At 40.0% G+C, this 13800-nt stretch overlaps 3 protein-coding genes across 9 annotated transcripts in view; all 3 read left to right on the top strand.

Moving 5' to 3' along the window:
- Positions 1 to 12025, top strand: part of LOC116620204 — a 28224-nt gene extending 16199 nt beyond the window's left edge. For 3 of the 7 annotated variants that reach the window (XM_048726619.1, XM_048726620.1, XM_048726615.1), the window contains 2 exons: positions 7537 to 7541; positions 10316 to 12025. In XM_048726619.1, the coding sequence (XP_048582576.1) occupies positions 7537 to 7541; positions 10316 to 11684 (1374 nt within the window). In that variant the 3' untranslated portion in view covers positions 11685 to 12025. Of the gene's footprint in view, positions 1 to 5852; positions 5941 to 6138; positions 6203 to 6435; positions 6480 to 7536; positions 7542 to 8892 lie in introns of all 7 variants that reach the window. The other 4 variants (XM_048726621.1, XM_048726617.1, XM_048726618.1 and 1 more) reach the window with 3 other exon arrangements.
- The window catches only part of LOC5516076, a 68035-nt gene that overhangs the window by 28155 nt on the left and 26080 nt on the right, over positions 1 to 13800 (top strand). The gene's annotated exons all lie outside the window — the stretch shown is intronic.
- The window catches only part of LOC5502244 (protein NLRC3-like), a 50783-nt gene continuing 41252 nt past the window's right edge, over positions 4270 to 13800 (top strand). Inside the window, exon 1 of the mRNA XM_048726598.1 lies at positions 4270 to 4389. The gene's annotated coding sequence lies outside the window, so the exon portion shown is untranslated. The remainder of the gene's footprint in view (positions 4390 to 13800) is intronic.

Here is a 13800-nt window from a genome sequence, read left to right as displayed (position 1 = left end):
AGTAGCCTTTACGAGTAGCGAGTTTCTTGCGCTGTTGTGATTTAAGTATTCAAATAGCGAGTAGCGATAGCGAGTTCCTTGCGCTGTTGTGTTTTAGTATTCACATAGCGCGTAACGAGTAACTTGGTGTTGTGCAATTTGCAATGTTGTATTATTGTAGTTTGGATGTTATATTGTAAGTATGGACATAGCGAATAGCTTGCGATGTTGTATTGTAAGTATGGACATAGCGAGTAGCTTGCGATGTCGTATTGTAAGTATGGACATAGCGAGTAGCTTGCGATGTTGTATTGTAAGTATGGACATAGCGAGTAGCTTGTGATGTTGTATTGTAAGTATGGACATAGCGAATAGTTTGCGATGTTGTATTGTAAGTATGGACATGGCGAGTGGCTTGTGATGATGTATTGTAAGTATGGACACAGCGAATAGCTTGTGATGTTGTATTGTAAGTATGGACATAGCGACTAGCTTGTGATATTGTATTGTAAGTATGGACATGGCGAGTGGCTTGTGATGTTGTATTGTAAGTATGGACATAGCGAATAGCTTGCGATAATGTATTGTAAGTATGGACTTGGCGAGTGGCTTGCGATGTCGTATTGTAAGTATGGACATAGCGAGTGGCTTGTGATGTTGTATTGTAAGTATGGACATGGCGAGTGGCTTGTGATGTTGTATTGTAAGTATGGACATGGCGAGTAGCTTGCGATGTTGTATTGTAAGTATGGACATAGCGAGTGGCTTGTGATGTTGTATTGTAAGTATGGACATAGCGAGTAGCTTGCGATGTTGTATTGTAAGTATGGACATAGCGAGTAGCTTGCGATGTTGTATTGTAAGTATGGACATGGCGAGTAGCTTGCGATGTTGTATTGTAAGTATGGACATAGCGAGTGGCTTGCGATGTTGTATTGTAAGTATGGACATAGCGAGTGGCTTGCGATGTTGTATTGTAAGTATGGACATGGCGAGTGGCTTGCGATGTTGTATTGTAAGTATGGACATGGCGAGTAGCTTGTGATGTTGTATTGTAAGTATGGACATAGCGACTAGCTTGTGATGTTGTATTGTAAGTATGGACATAACGACTAGCTTGTGATGTTGTATTGTAAGTATGGACATGGCGAGTGGCTTGCGATGTTGTATTGTAAGTATGGACACAGCGAGTGGCTTGCGATGTTGTATTGTAAGTATGGACATAGCGAGTGGCTTGCGATGTTGTATTGTAAGTATGGACATGGCGAGTGGCTTGCGATGTTGTATTGTAAGTATGGACATAGCGACTAGCTTGTGATGTTGTATTGTAAGTATGGACATAGCGACTAGCTTGTGATGTTGTATTGTAAGTATGGACATGGCGAGTGGCTTGCAATGTTGTATTGTAAGTATGGACACAGCGAGTGGCTTGCGATGTTGTATTGTAAGTATGGACATAGCGAGTGGCTTGCGATGTTGTATTGTAAGTATGGACATGGCGAGTAGCTTGTGATGTTGTATTGTAAGTATGGACATAGCGAGTGGCTTGCGATGTTGTATTGTAAGTATGGACATAGCGAGTAGCTTGTGATGTTGTATTGTAAGTATGGACATAGCGAGTAGCTTGCGATGTTGTATTGTAAGTATGGACACAGCGACTAGCTTGCGATGTTGTATTGTAAGTATGGACATAGCGAGTGGCTTGTGATGTTGTATTGTAAGTATGGACATAGCGAGTAGCTTGTGATGTTGTATTGTAAGTATGGACACAGCGAATAGCTTGCGATGTTGTATTGTAAGTATGGACATAGCGAGTAGCTTGCGATGTTGTATTGTAAGTATGGACATAGCGAGTAGCTTGTGATGTTGTATTGTAAGTATGGACATAGCGAGTAGCTTGCTATGTTGTATTGTAAGTATGGACACAGCGAGTAGCTTGTGATGTTGTACTGTAAGTATGGACATAGCGAGTAGCTTGCGATGTTGTATTGTAAGTATGGACACAGCGACTAGCTTGCGATGTTGTATTGTAAGTATGGACATAGCGAGTGGCTTGTGATGTTGTATTGTAAGTATGGACATAGCGACTAGCTTTTGATGTTGTATTGTAAGTATGGACATAGCGACTAGCTTGCGATGTTGTATTGTAAGTATGGACATAGCGACTAGCTTGTGATGTTGTATTGTAAGTATGGACATTGCGAGTGGCTTGCGATGTTGTATTGTAAGTATGGACATAGCGAGTAGCTTGTGATGTTGTATTGTAAGTATGGACATAGCGAGTAGCTTGCGATGTTGTATTGTAAGTATGGACATAGCGAGTAGCTTGTGATGTTGTATTGGAAGTATGGACATGGCGAGTGGCTTGCTATGTTGTATTGTAAGTATGGACATAGCGAGTGGCTTGTGATGTTATATTGTAAGTATGGACATAGCGAGTAGCTTGTGATGTTGTATTGTAAGTATGGACATAGCGAGTGGCTTGCGATGTTGTATTGTAAGTATGGACATAGCGAGTAGCTTGTGATGTTGTATTGGAAGTATGGACATGGCGAGTGGCTTGCTATGTTGTATTGTAAGTATGGACATGGCGAGTGGCTTGTGATGTTGTATTGGAAGTATGGACATGGCGAGTGGCTTGCTATGTTGTATTGTAAGTATGGACATGGCGAGTGGCTTGTGATGTTGTATTGTAAGTATGGACATAGCGAGTGGCTTGTGATGTTGTATTGTAAGTATGGACATAGCGAATAGCTTGTGATGTTGTATTGTAAGTATGGACATGGCGAGTGGCTTGTGATGTTGTATTGGAAGTATGGACATGGCGAGTGGCTTGCTATGTTGTATTGTAAGTATGGACATGGCGAGTGGCTTGTGATGTTGTATTGTAAGTATGGACATAGCGAGTGGCTTGTGATGTTGTATTGTAAGTATGGACATAGCGAATAGCTTGTGATGTTGTATTGTAAGTATGGACATAGCGAATAGCTTGCGATGTTGTATTGTAAGTATGGACATAGCGAGTAGCTTGTGATCTTGTATTGTAAGTATGGACATAGCGAATAGCTTGCGGTGTTGTATTGTAAGTATGCGATTAGCTTTTGATTGTTTTTAATGGACTAGCAGGTAGCGTTTGCGAGTACCTTGCTCTGTTTTCTTGTGCATAGCGAGTATCCTAGTAGCGAGACGTATGAGCGACTTACGGGTTGCCTGGTGTTGTACAAGAGCAGTAGGAAGTGTTAGCAGCGAGTAGCGAATTCCACGGCTGTTTTGTTGTGCTGGACAATGGCGAGTACCTAAGTAGTGCGTAGGGATGTATCGAGCAGCGAAAAACTCTCTGTTTTGTTGTACTGGATACGGCAACAGTGGACCAAGAATATATTATATTGACTCGAAATACAAGTCAATATAATATATTAGCAAGTTAGCAAGTGCCTTTAATTAGTTCTGCAACATCGTAGAAACAAACTCTCCCTTAGGGAGTGTTCATTAAATACCTTTAAAGGGGAAGAAGAAGATTTTCCTGTTTACTCAGGTGTTAACTCAGGCAGCTTAAAACTTCAGAGCCCCCCTCGTGAAAAAAAAATCCCCCCACCACCACCACCACCATTTAACAACCCCCAGATTTCAGAAGAATTATCAAGAAAATTGAGAGCCCTTCTTAGAGAGCCCTTTTTTTCGCGCCCCTCCTTTAAGGTAGTACAAATTTTCGGAGCACCCGGCTCTAATATCCCCACCCCTACCCCTCAGGGTATTTATTTAACCTTCCCTAATATACACAGCATAAGTCGTCACATGACGTCATCAAAAAATATATATATATGTATGTGAGTGGGGCGCAATGAGATGGTCACGTGACGCCATCGATGACGTCACTAAAAGTAAAACTACCCGTGATCTGTGGAATCGTTAACGTCGTCTAAAACAGAAATATAACCTGATAATAATATTTAATATTTCTAAAAATATTAAGCGAAGAAAAGCAATGATTTGGTCGTTTGGAGCTCCATTTATATTATAAATCGATTCGATTCATAGATAGAATGCGCCAAATCAATCGGGTAAATGATATCAATTGGTAAAGGAAACTTTAAATTAGTATATCAATTGCTGAAAAGAGTTGAAAACAATTTACTAAATTTATATAAATTATTATCATATTTATCAATTACCTTTAGATTATCAATTTTTATCAATTAGTTATGTCTGGCATACCATTTGAACCCTGTGAACTCCAGAAGCTTGGGTTGCCTGTGTTACTAGAAGCAGTAGTGGTCACTAGTCCCGCGCGGTACAGCCACACCTTCCGTCTTCTTTCCCCTCGTAGTTCATCTCACACACAGCAGTGATTCATGATCGCCATATAAGTATGCGTGCGCCCGAGTAAATGGCTGAAGCCTTATTAGACCGGTAAGTGAACCTTATCAAGACATTAATGAGTGGTTTCTTGAGTAAAATATGGTTTGTTTTGGGTAAAACCACGAACATCGCGTCTATGTGAAGTGATGTGTGTCAAACATTCTGTAAGTTGAGATGTCTTTTGCTGGCTCGTTTTGGCCGTAATCTCACGTTATACGCCATATTTTCATACATCAACGTGTTTGTAAGCTAATTTATCACATTTTTTGTCCGTTGTTGTGCATTGTGACTGATTTTTCACGTGTTTGTACGATATGTTTGTATGCTATTTCCGCTTTCGCTTTGAAACGAGTTAGGCAAAAGAATGCGATGCAAATTTTTGGTGCCAACTAAACTAATAGCGGTTTCTCTCACTTTTAAACTCTCGCATCAAACACACCCCACGCAAAAGAATACCTATATCAGAGTTTTAATTTGCCATCAAGATCGTGTTGATCAGTAATAAAGCATTTCATGAGTTTCAGCCAAACGCAGCCCGGGGAACCGAGACGATCGTTGTGCTTAGCTTGTATTGGCAAAAATGCGATGCAAATTTTTCGGCGGCCACTAAATTATAGTGTGGCAGTTTCACTCGATATTAAACTCTCGCATCCAACAATATATGTATGCTATTTCTGCTTTCGCTTTTAAACTTTGTTAGAGGGGAGGGGAGGTAGGGGGAAGGGTCTAGTGTTAGGGAGTAAGGAATGGGCTGGGAATTTTGCTAGCAGTTGTCTATTATTTGTTTTGAGATATTTTTAATTTTTACAGATGAGATGGCCTCTGCTCTGTCGGGCAGTGAGAAAAAAGACAACTTCCAGAAACTCGGTCGCCTGCTGATAGATGGCGGAACTAAATCCCTGCGTAACTACTTCAGCTCATTCCACCCTCCTGCCACCCTTACAGCCAGTTTGAATGCTCACAAGAGCACTCTGACAGGGCTTAAGAGGAAAGTCCTTAAACCTCACCAGTGGGATCTCCTGTTCCCTAAAAGCGGCCCCCCATCCACTTCAGAGGACTATGATATAACACTGTTGATATGTTTACTGCGTAACATCTGTGGTCTTGCTCCACCAGCTAGTACAACCAGCTGGGATAAGCTGCCTCCTGCTACCGACCAGACCAAGGTGGCCCAGGTAGTCAGACTGAGGCACTACAGAAACGATCTGTATGCTCACATTAAAACAACAGAAGTGGAGACAGCAGATTTCAATCAGTACTGGGCTGATATCTCAGCAGCTCTTCTCTCCTTGGGGGGTATCAGTCAGGTGGAGGTGGATGACCTGTATGTTGCCCCTCTAGGAGAGATAAATTATAGGAAGCTTTTGGAGGAGTGGTGGAAGCAAGACATAGACATTGCCGAAAAGATAGAAGGTGCAAAAGAGGAGATAATATCTACCTCAGAAAAGAATACAGAAAAGATTGTGTCAAAAGTTAGTGAAGTGGAAATTGGATTGAAAGAGAATACAGAAAAGATTGTGTCTGAACTGTCGGCTGAAGTCACACGTAAAAGTGATTCAAATACAGAAAAGATCTTGTCTGCAATAGCCTCTCAATCACCAAGTAAGTGTATAGGTGTTTCTCCCCTTTTCTGAGAGGAGATTAAAAAGGTATCTGCAATAGTCTCACTCCAAGTTGAGTCACCAATTGCAACAGTGCAAGTGCGACAGTGTACCTTTCTTTTTATCATCGATGTAGAATTTATTGTAGACTATTATACACTGTTCCCGTCAGTGTGTTAACAGCAAGGTGTTGTTTCAGGTCGGAAGATAGAGAGCAAAGATGCGGCCACTATAACTGAGGAAGACAAGGCTTCATCTATGAGGTAAATCATCAAAAGGTTTGGTGTATTATAATACTATAATGGAATAATTCTTGTTAGGTTGAAAATTCAAAATGTATCTCAAGTTGTACTCATAATTATTTTAGCACAAGCATGTGTCAGCAGAGAAAGGTTGGAGATTAATTTGTAGTTACTCAAGACAGACATCATGACCTCATGGCTTGCTCAGTTGTAATAGTTGTTATAACAGCTTGGACTTGTACTTTACTATTCAGACCCAGCTCAGCATCAGAGGATATGGAGCTTCCAAAGAAAAAAGGTACAATATATGAAATTCATAAAAATTATGTATTTGTTTAAATTAAATGAGACTGGGATGTTTATTATTATGTGAAAGGGCTCAGTTTAGCATCAGAGGATATGGAGCTTTCAAAAAAAATATACGAAATTCACAAAAATAATATATTTGTTTAAATTCAATGAGACTGGGATGTTTATTATTGTGTAAGGGTTTAAGAGAGTACCCCCCTAAAACAAAAACGTTTCTGACAACTTTTAGTGGATAGAGATCAACTCTTGGTACTGTATACAAGTCGAAATTGTTATAAAAAAAGCAAATTTGTTTGAAATAACCACTTTCAATTAAAGCGAATAATTAGAGAATGAGAAGTTGAAATTGTGAGGAGAAAAGTATGTTTGATCAAAATAAGCACTTTCCATGAACACAATCGACTTTTTTTCTTTTTCAAACAGTTAACTGAAACTGTTGAAATCCGTGGTGTCTGTCTTTATTTAGTTTTCAAAATGTTTTTTAAGGGCCTTTGTTATTAACACCTATTGTTTTCAGCCAATATTCCAAAAACAAAATTGTCAAAAGAAATATTAAAATAACCACCTAAAAATAAAATCTTTTACTTCATTTACCAAATTCATTAAGAAAATATCGCAAAAGCTTCCCCAAATCAGACAATAAAAATGCTTTCTCACACTTTGATAGGATGAAAAAATGGTGGCTGACATTAATCTGCTAAATCTAAAAAGGGTGTCATGGATTACAGCTTAAGCTATATTTTGGGCATATTTATGTTCAAGTGTCAAGTTAATTACGTAAAGTTCCATCTCCACTTTAGGTGTAGATATCGGTGCATATAGCATTGGGCTGACGTAGAATTGGGGGATGATTTTAAAAAAAAAACCTGCACCATTTTACACGATTTTACATACAAAAAAATATATATAAGGGCGAGGCCTGAAACCAAAAGTTGTGAAGAAGAGATGTCAGACTCTAAAATAATAATGAAATTGACTGTATCATCAACTCGGTTAAGGAGGGTAACTTCATTTTCTAGAATTAAATACTTTTTTAGCTTATTAAGGTCGTATGGGGGGGTGGGCTCGAAAATTTTTGGGTTCTGAAAGGGGGGGGGCAGCAAAAAAAATGTTTACAATGAAAGAGGGGCTCGAAATTTTTTAGGTGTCTTAGGAAAAATCTTAACTTCCCCTTGGTGTATGTAATGAACTATCCCTTAATCAAGATTAATCTGATTACCCATTTCCCATCTGTCTGTTACCAGGTCATTACCTGCCGTTATTTAGTAAATAAACCCCTTCTGGCGGCTGGGATATCGGCGGATAATGTCCAAGGATGAGAAATGGTACGAAAAATAAACAGTTGGCCAAGAAGCGAAGCTTCGAGGGCAACTGAAATTTTGAGGACCATTTCTCATCTGCAGACATTATCCGCCGATATCAAAGTGAGCCAAAGAAGGGGTTTATTTATTTTATATCCCAGTGACTACACTGGAAATGCGAAAAGTGTATTCTGCATGCGCTGACGTGCACTGGAATTTTTGCCATTAACGAAAGATAACAATCCATGCAACATTTTTTTTTCATTAGAACTGTGAAAATGTGCACGTGACTCGTATTGACCAATGAGACCTGAAACCAAAAGTTGTGAAGAAGAGATGTCAGACTCTAAAATAATAATGAAATTGACTGTATCATAAACTCGGTTAAGGAGGGTAACTTCATTTTCTAGAATTAAATACTTTTTTAGTTTATTAGGTCGTATTGGGGGGGGGGGGGGGCTCGAAAATTTTTGGGTTCTGAAAGGGGGGGGGGCAGCAAAAAAAAGTTTACAATGAAAGAGGGGCTCTCAAATTTTTAGGTGTCTTGAGGAAAAATCTTCGCTTCCCCTCGGTGTATGTAATGAACAATCCCTTAATCAAGATTATTCTGATTACCCATTTCCCATCTGTCTGTTACCAGGTCTGCCATTATTTAGTAAATAAACTCCTTCTGGCGGCCGGGATATCGGCGGATAATGTCCAAGGATGAGAAATGGTACGTAAAATAAACAGTTGGCCAAGAAGCGAAGCTTCTTGGGGACCATTTCTCATCTGCAGACATTATCCGCAGATATCAAACTGAGCCAAAGAAGGGGTTTATTTATTTTATATCCCAGTGACTACACTGGAAATGCGAAAAGTGTATTCTGCGCGCGCAGACGTGCATGGAATTTTTGCATTTCGCGAAAGATAACAATCCATGCAACATTTTTTTTTCATTAGAACTGTGAAAATGTGCACGTGACTCGTATTGACCAATGAGCGCGCGTGAAAATTCATCAGTGGGATATAATCTATGATATCTTAATATCATACCAAGCATTATTTGAAATATGTACATATTATTGAAAAGTTATCTTATTATTTTTGTTTTCCCCATAGTTATCGCACACTTCATTAAGTGTCTGTGTGAAAAGTACACGACTGGTGAAATGGCGCTGGTAGAGCCCCTAGAAAACCTTGAAGAGCACGACTTCTCCCTTGACAGCATGTTCACGGAGCCAAAGATCGTTAGAAAAGACACTGATCTTGAAGTGAAGATGAATAATATGTTTGTTGTTGATGGGAAAGTGAAGGAAGCGTGCAAGGTGCTTTTGGAGGGTGACTCGGGTGCCGGCAAGACTACCTTGACCAAGAAATTGGCCTCAGACTGGGCTAAAGGAGTCTTGTCTGGATCTAGTACCTTTCCAGAAGTGGAGTTACTCCTCGTCTTGAAGTGCAGTGAAATGAAGGAAGGAAATCAAGGTGGTGGGATATTCCAAGCCATCCAAGAACAGCTGTTACCTGAGGAGATCACAGATAAAGAGAGACTGGTGATTTTTCAATACATCAAGCACAATCAGGGAAAGGTAATGGTTATTTTGGATGGTTTAGATGAAATTCCCTTACAGGCAAATAGCGTCAAAGAAAGCTTAAATAAGGTAATCAGCAGAAATGCGTTAGCCCTTAGCTATATTCTTGTTACAAGCAGACCAGACAAGACCCTGTACAGGCACTTCGTGGGGGGTAACATTCTGCAGATTAAGGGGTTGTGTAATGTAGATGACTATATTAGTAATTTCTTCCCATCCGATTTAGAGAGTCAACATTTTTCCAACTCGATTAGAAATTTAAGCTTGTCTAATCCCCTCACAGTAGCGCTGTATTGTCTTTGCTATCAAGAATGCGTTAAAGCCCACACGAGAGAAGACTTCAGCCACAATATTACTATGAGGGAACTGTACGACAAGGTAGCATACTCACATATAAGGAGGTATTTCGAGAAGGAAAACAGAAAATTAGACGAACACGATATTCAAACGCTAACCTTAGAAATCGGTAAAGTTGCTTTTGAAAATCTAAGAAAAAATGCTGTCACTTTTTCTCTGACAAAAGTATCAGAAGACCTGAAAAGAGTAGGGTTTTTAAAAAGGCAAAAACCTCAATGCGGGATAAGACCAGTTGAAATGTTTTCCTTTTTTCACAAGTCTTTCCAGGACTATTTCTGTGCCGTATATTTAGCTAGAAGACTGCGGCAGGGAGTTGTTGAACCTGAAGTAATTGGTGATACGCGTTTATTTGAATGCGTTAATCGTTATGACCTCGCTGCGATGGTGGGTAGCGATGCAGTGAATGTTGTTGAATCTCTTGCTCGGAAAGTACTTGAGTGTCCACCACAAGGTATTCCTCTATGTGATGTTGATAATCACTCTATCGCTCTCAAATTGCTGTGTCAGTGTCTAGTGGAATGCAAAAAGTTAGAAAGCGAATTTGTCAATTTGTTAAAAAACGTGTACCACCTTTTACCGTGTAGAGTTTATGTCACGGCTTCTCGTCCCTCCACACTGTTAGGACTGTCGTATTTGTTATCTCAAGATTTGACTTATTTTGAGAGCCTGCAAACAGTTGGTTATGTCAGCGGTTTGCGTCCTCTTAGTGATCTTTTTCTGCATATAGCTGATAGTGTAGATACTGGTATAGCAACTGAGACTGGTCAGTTAACAGAAGTGTTAGCCGCTTTTTCATCGGTTCAAAAGCTCTACATCTTGTTCGAGGCGTTCCCATTTCATGATGGAAATTTTGAAGAAGCCATGGCTAATGTGCTATCACGTAACAAATCTTTGCGGTATCTCTGTCTGTGTGTTGGCGTTCTCGATCGGCCCGAGTACGAGATGGGGACGAGTTTATTCAAATCTCTGAAGAACAACTCAACACTGTCAACAATTGACATTAGTGTTAATAGCTTAGGTGATGCATGTGCAAGCGAGCTCGCCAAGGTCTTAGTGGATAACACTAGTCTCAATGTTGTTTATATTGGTGGTGAGTATTTAGGGGATGCTGGTGTTGCAAGTATTGCTGAAGCATTGAAGGTGAATACAACAGTGCGAACTCTCGGGATTATAGGTGGAAACATGACGCCTGAAGCAGGACGAGCATTGGGTGAAATGTTGAGACACAACACTACTATCACTTGCCTTTCACTATTTGGTGGTAATATTGGTGATTCCGGTGCACAGGGTATCGCTTCTGGTCTTTCGCAAAACACAACACTCGAAAAGATTCAAATAGAAGATTCTTGTATAGGTGCCACCGGCGTTTCGGCTTTAGCAAAAGTCATTCAAAATGCTACGCATTTAGATTTGTCAAGGAACATTATAGGTACAAAAGGAGCAAAAGCTATTGCTAAAGTTATAGAAAACGGTTGCAAACTCAAATATCTACGTATTGATTATTGTAATATAGATGTGCTTGATGTCAGAGATCTTGCTAAAGCTTTGTCAAAAAACACAAATCTAGAGGAACTGTCCGTAGCTTGTGCTGGTATAGATGACGAAGGAATGTGTGAGCTCGCCCGGTCTGTGGCTAAAAATAAATCCCTGCAGGTTCTTACCATCACCCACAATAACATCAGCGAGAAAGGTAAGCGGGCTATAATTGAGGCATGTGCGAAGAGTCAGTCGCTAAACCACCTGTTCCACGAGAACGACCCGATTCTCAACACATGCCTCAAGCCTCACTCGGTGTGTCTCAAAAGCCGTGAAGTCTTCTCTCGATTCACGTTTTATAGTTCCTTTAGTTCCTTGCAGGGTTTTACCTCACCATACCTAGAGTACAAACAATACGAGCAGGGTGTAGACAGTCAAGTTGAGGATTTCGTTATAGCTTCAGATATATATTATCTATACGGTATTTAGTTATTGTATTTAGGTTATTGTCTTGCTTGATCGCGTGTATTTTACGTTGAGGCAACCACATCAGTGTTTTGTACTCTATATAAGTCTGTGGCAGTAGCAGTTACTAAGAGAAAATAACTTCATAGATTATAACTCTAGGATGATTTTAGTTGGGCTAAATGAAAATGGTTCCCTTGGTTTACGTTTTCTTCTTTTTTGTTTGTGTTCTTTTTTGAAGGCTTTTTGTCGGCTATGGCGCTGTCAAGTATGTTTACCACTGTAAGTAGTGGATTTTACTCTGCCGATAAGCTTACTTGATATAAATTTATGTCTAAATGTAAATAAAAGAACTGTTTACACCGTTTTGCTTATGTTTATTGCTGAAGACCAGAAACCTTTAGAAGTTTTGGGCGAGGGCGGTCACCATTTGGTTCTTTTGAGGGGGGGATCTCTCTAGCCGCTACTACCCCTTGTTCGTATTCTAAGATACAGTGGTAGAAAGCGGTGCACCTCCAAAAATTCAAGAGACTTTCTATTTATAATGGTGTCTGAAGGTCGAGACTGATTGTCCTCAAGCGATTTTGAAAACAAATACTTTTCCTTTTGAATTATTACAATTCATACAATGATACTCGTAAATTGTGTGCTCTGATTGGTCAAGGAGTCCATGTGTTATAATAGGACACGCGCACGCTTGGAGTCGGCATGCGCGCGCGTATCCAAATTTAGATACATTTTTATTGTTGTATAAAACAGATCTTATTGTTTTATGCGTCTGTCCTCTAATAGATGCACAGAAGACGTCACAGCGCGTCATGAACAACAGTCATGCAACTCGACTGCGCCGAGCACTCTGTGACGTCATATGTGCATATATTAGAGGACAGAGTGACGCAAAAAAAAGATACATCCCACACTAAAACCATCGTAAACAAATCGTGAAAGAAGATGGTGGCCCGGCTTTCAAATATGAAGTCATGGTGTGGAGATCATGGGACGAGTGCGATTATACCGGATAGAAAAGTTTAAACACACGCGTTTTTGTAAGCGAAAGGATATCATTCGCAAAGGCGCTATTTTCAAGATTTCACAGAAGCACGAAAATAATTCATTTCCCGCAGCAAAAAGTACTAATAACCTTCAGATCTTCGTGTCTCTCAAGAAAAACACACTAAAAGTATACAGTGATAAGTCTATCTCCAAAAATATGATCGTAGAGGAGAAATCTTATTCTAGACAATTTCTGAAGATGTGTAAACGAACCTTCGCGTGCGCGGAAAATCAAATTTGAAAAAGAATTCGAATACTTGCCGAAGTTTTATTGCATAGATAGATTAATTGTAGTTGAAAACACAGCCGTTATTTAGAAAGGCATTATTCCTACCTCGAAAAGAAAGTAGATTCTTTACAGAGCCGTAGCAGCCCCCATAAGATAGGGGTAGCACAATACAGAAACATCAAGAAAATATGCTTCCAGTGCCCCACCCCCTGCTACTGCCCTGCCTTAGCTCCATCGCGCATAAACAAAACCACGGGCTATAGGATAATTTGACTGCGAAATGAAGTCTATCGTCTTGTTAGTGTTGAATATAGCACATATCCCTACTTCAACTGGATGTATTTGCCTTGGTTTCGCTCCTACAGCCAGCTCTGTCCCTACGTGCTTGCAACCTTTCAAACGACGCGGTATGTAACCGCCCCGCCACCGCTCGACCCTCAGCGGCACGTTTTTTCGAAAAAACGCGCCGCTGGGGGTTGAGGTGGTCGAGTTACTCATTTACCAGGTGGCGGAGGCATTTCGGAGTCAAATTATCCTAAAGCCCGTGATAAAACGGTTCGCAAACAAGAAAACGGAAGAAAAGAGCTTTTATCAATAACCGCAAGACTTTTGACTTTTGAACAACTTCAATCCAATTCATGAAAGGACGGACGCTTATTTAATCAGACCAAGATCGTGCACAACACTTCTTATTTTATCAGATCAATCTCGATATAAGAAAAACTCTTCGATTTTTTTTTATAAAAAGGTTTGTTCATTCCGAATAGTTGGCGGTCATTTTGTGTTTTCAGGCCCACAAACAAAGCGAGGATTAACGATCCACTCTCTTATTTACAAAACCCAACATATGAACGTGAT

Source organism: Nematostella vectensis, chromosome 4, assembly GCF_932526225.1.
Source record: "Nematostella vectensis chromosome 4, jaNemVect1.1, whole genome shotgun sequence".
NCBI classification, from domain to species: domain Eukaryota; kingdom Metazoa; phylum Cnidaria; class Anthozoa; order Actiniaria; family Edwardsiidae; genus Nematostella; species Nematostella vectensis.
The sequence above is the reverse complement of the archived record's forward strand: the minus strand, read 5'-3'. Positions and strand labels throughout refer to the sequence as shown.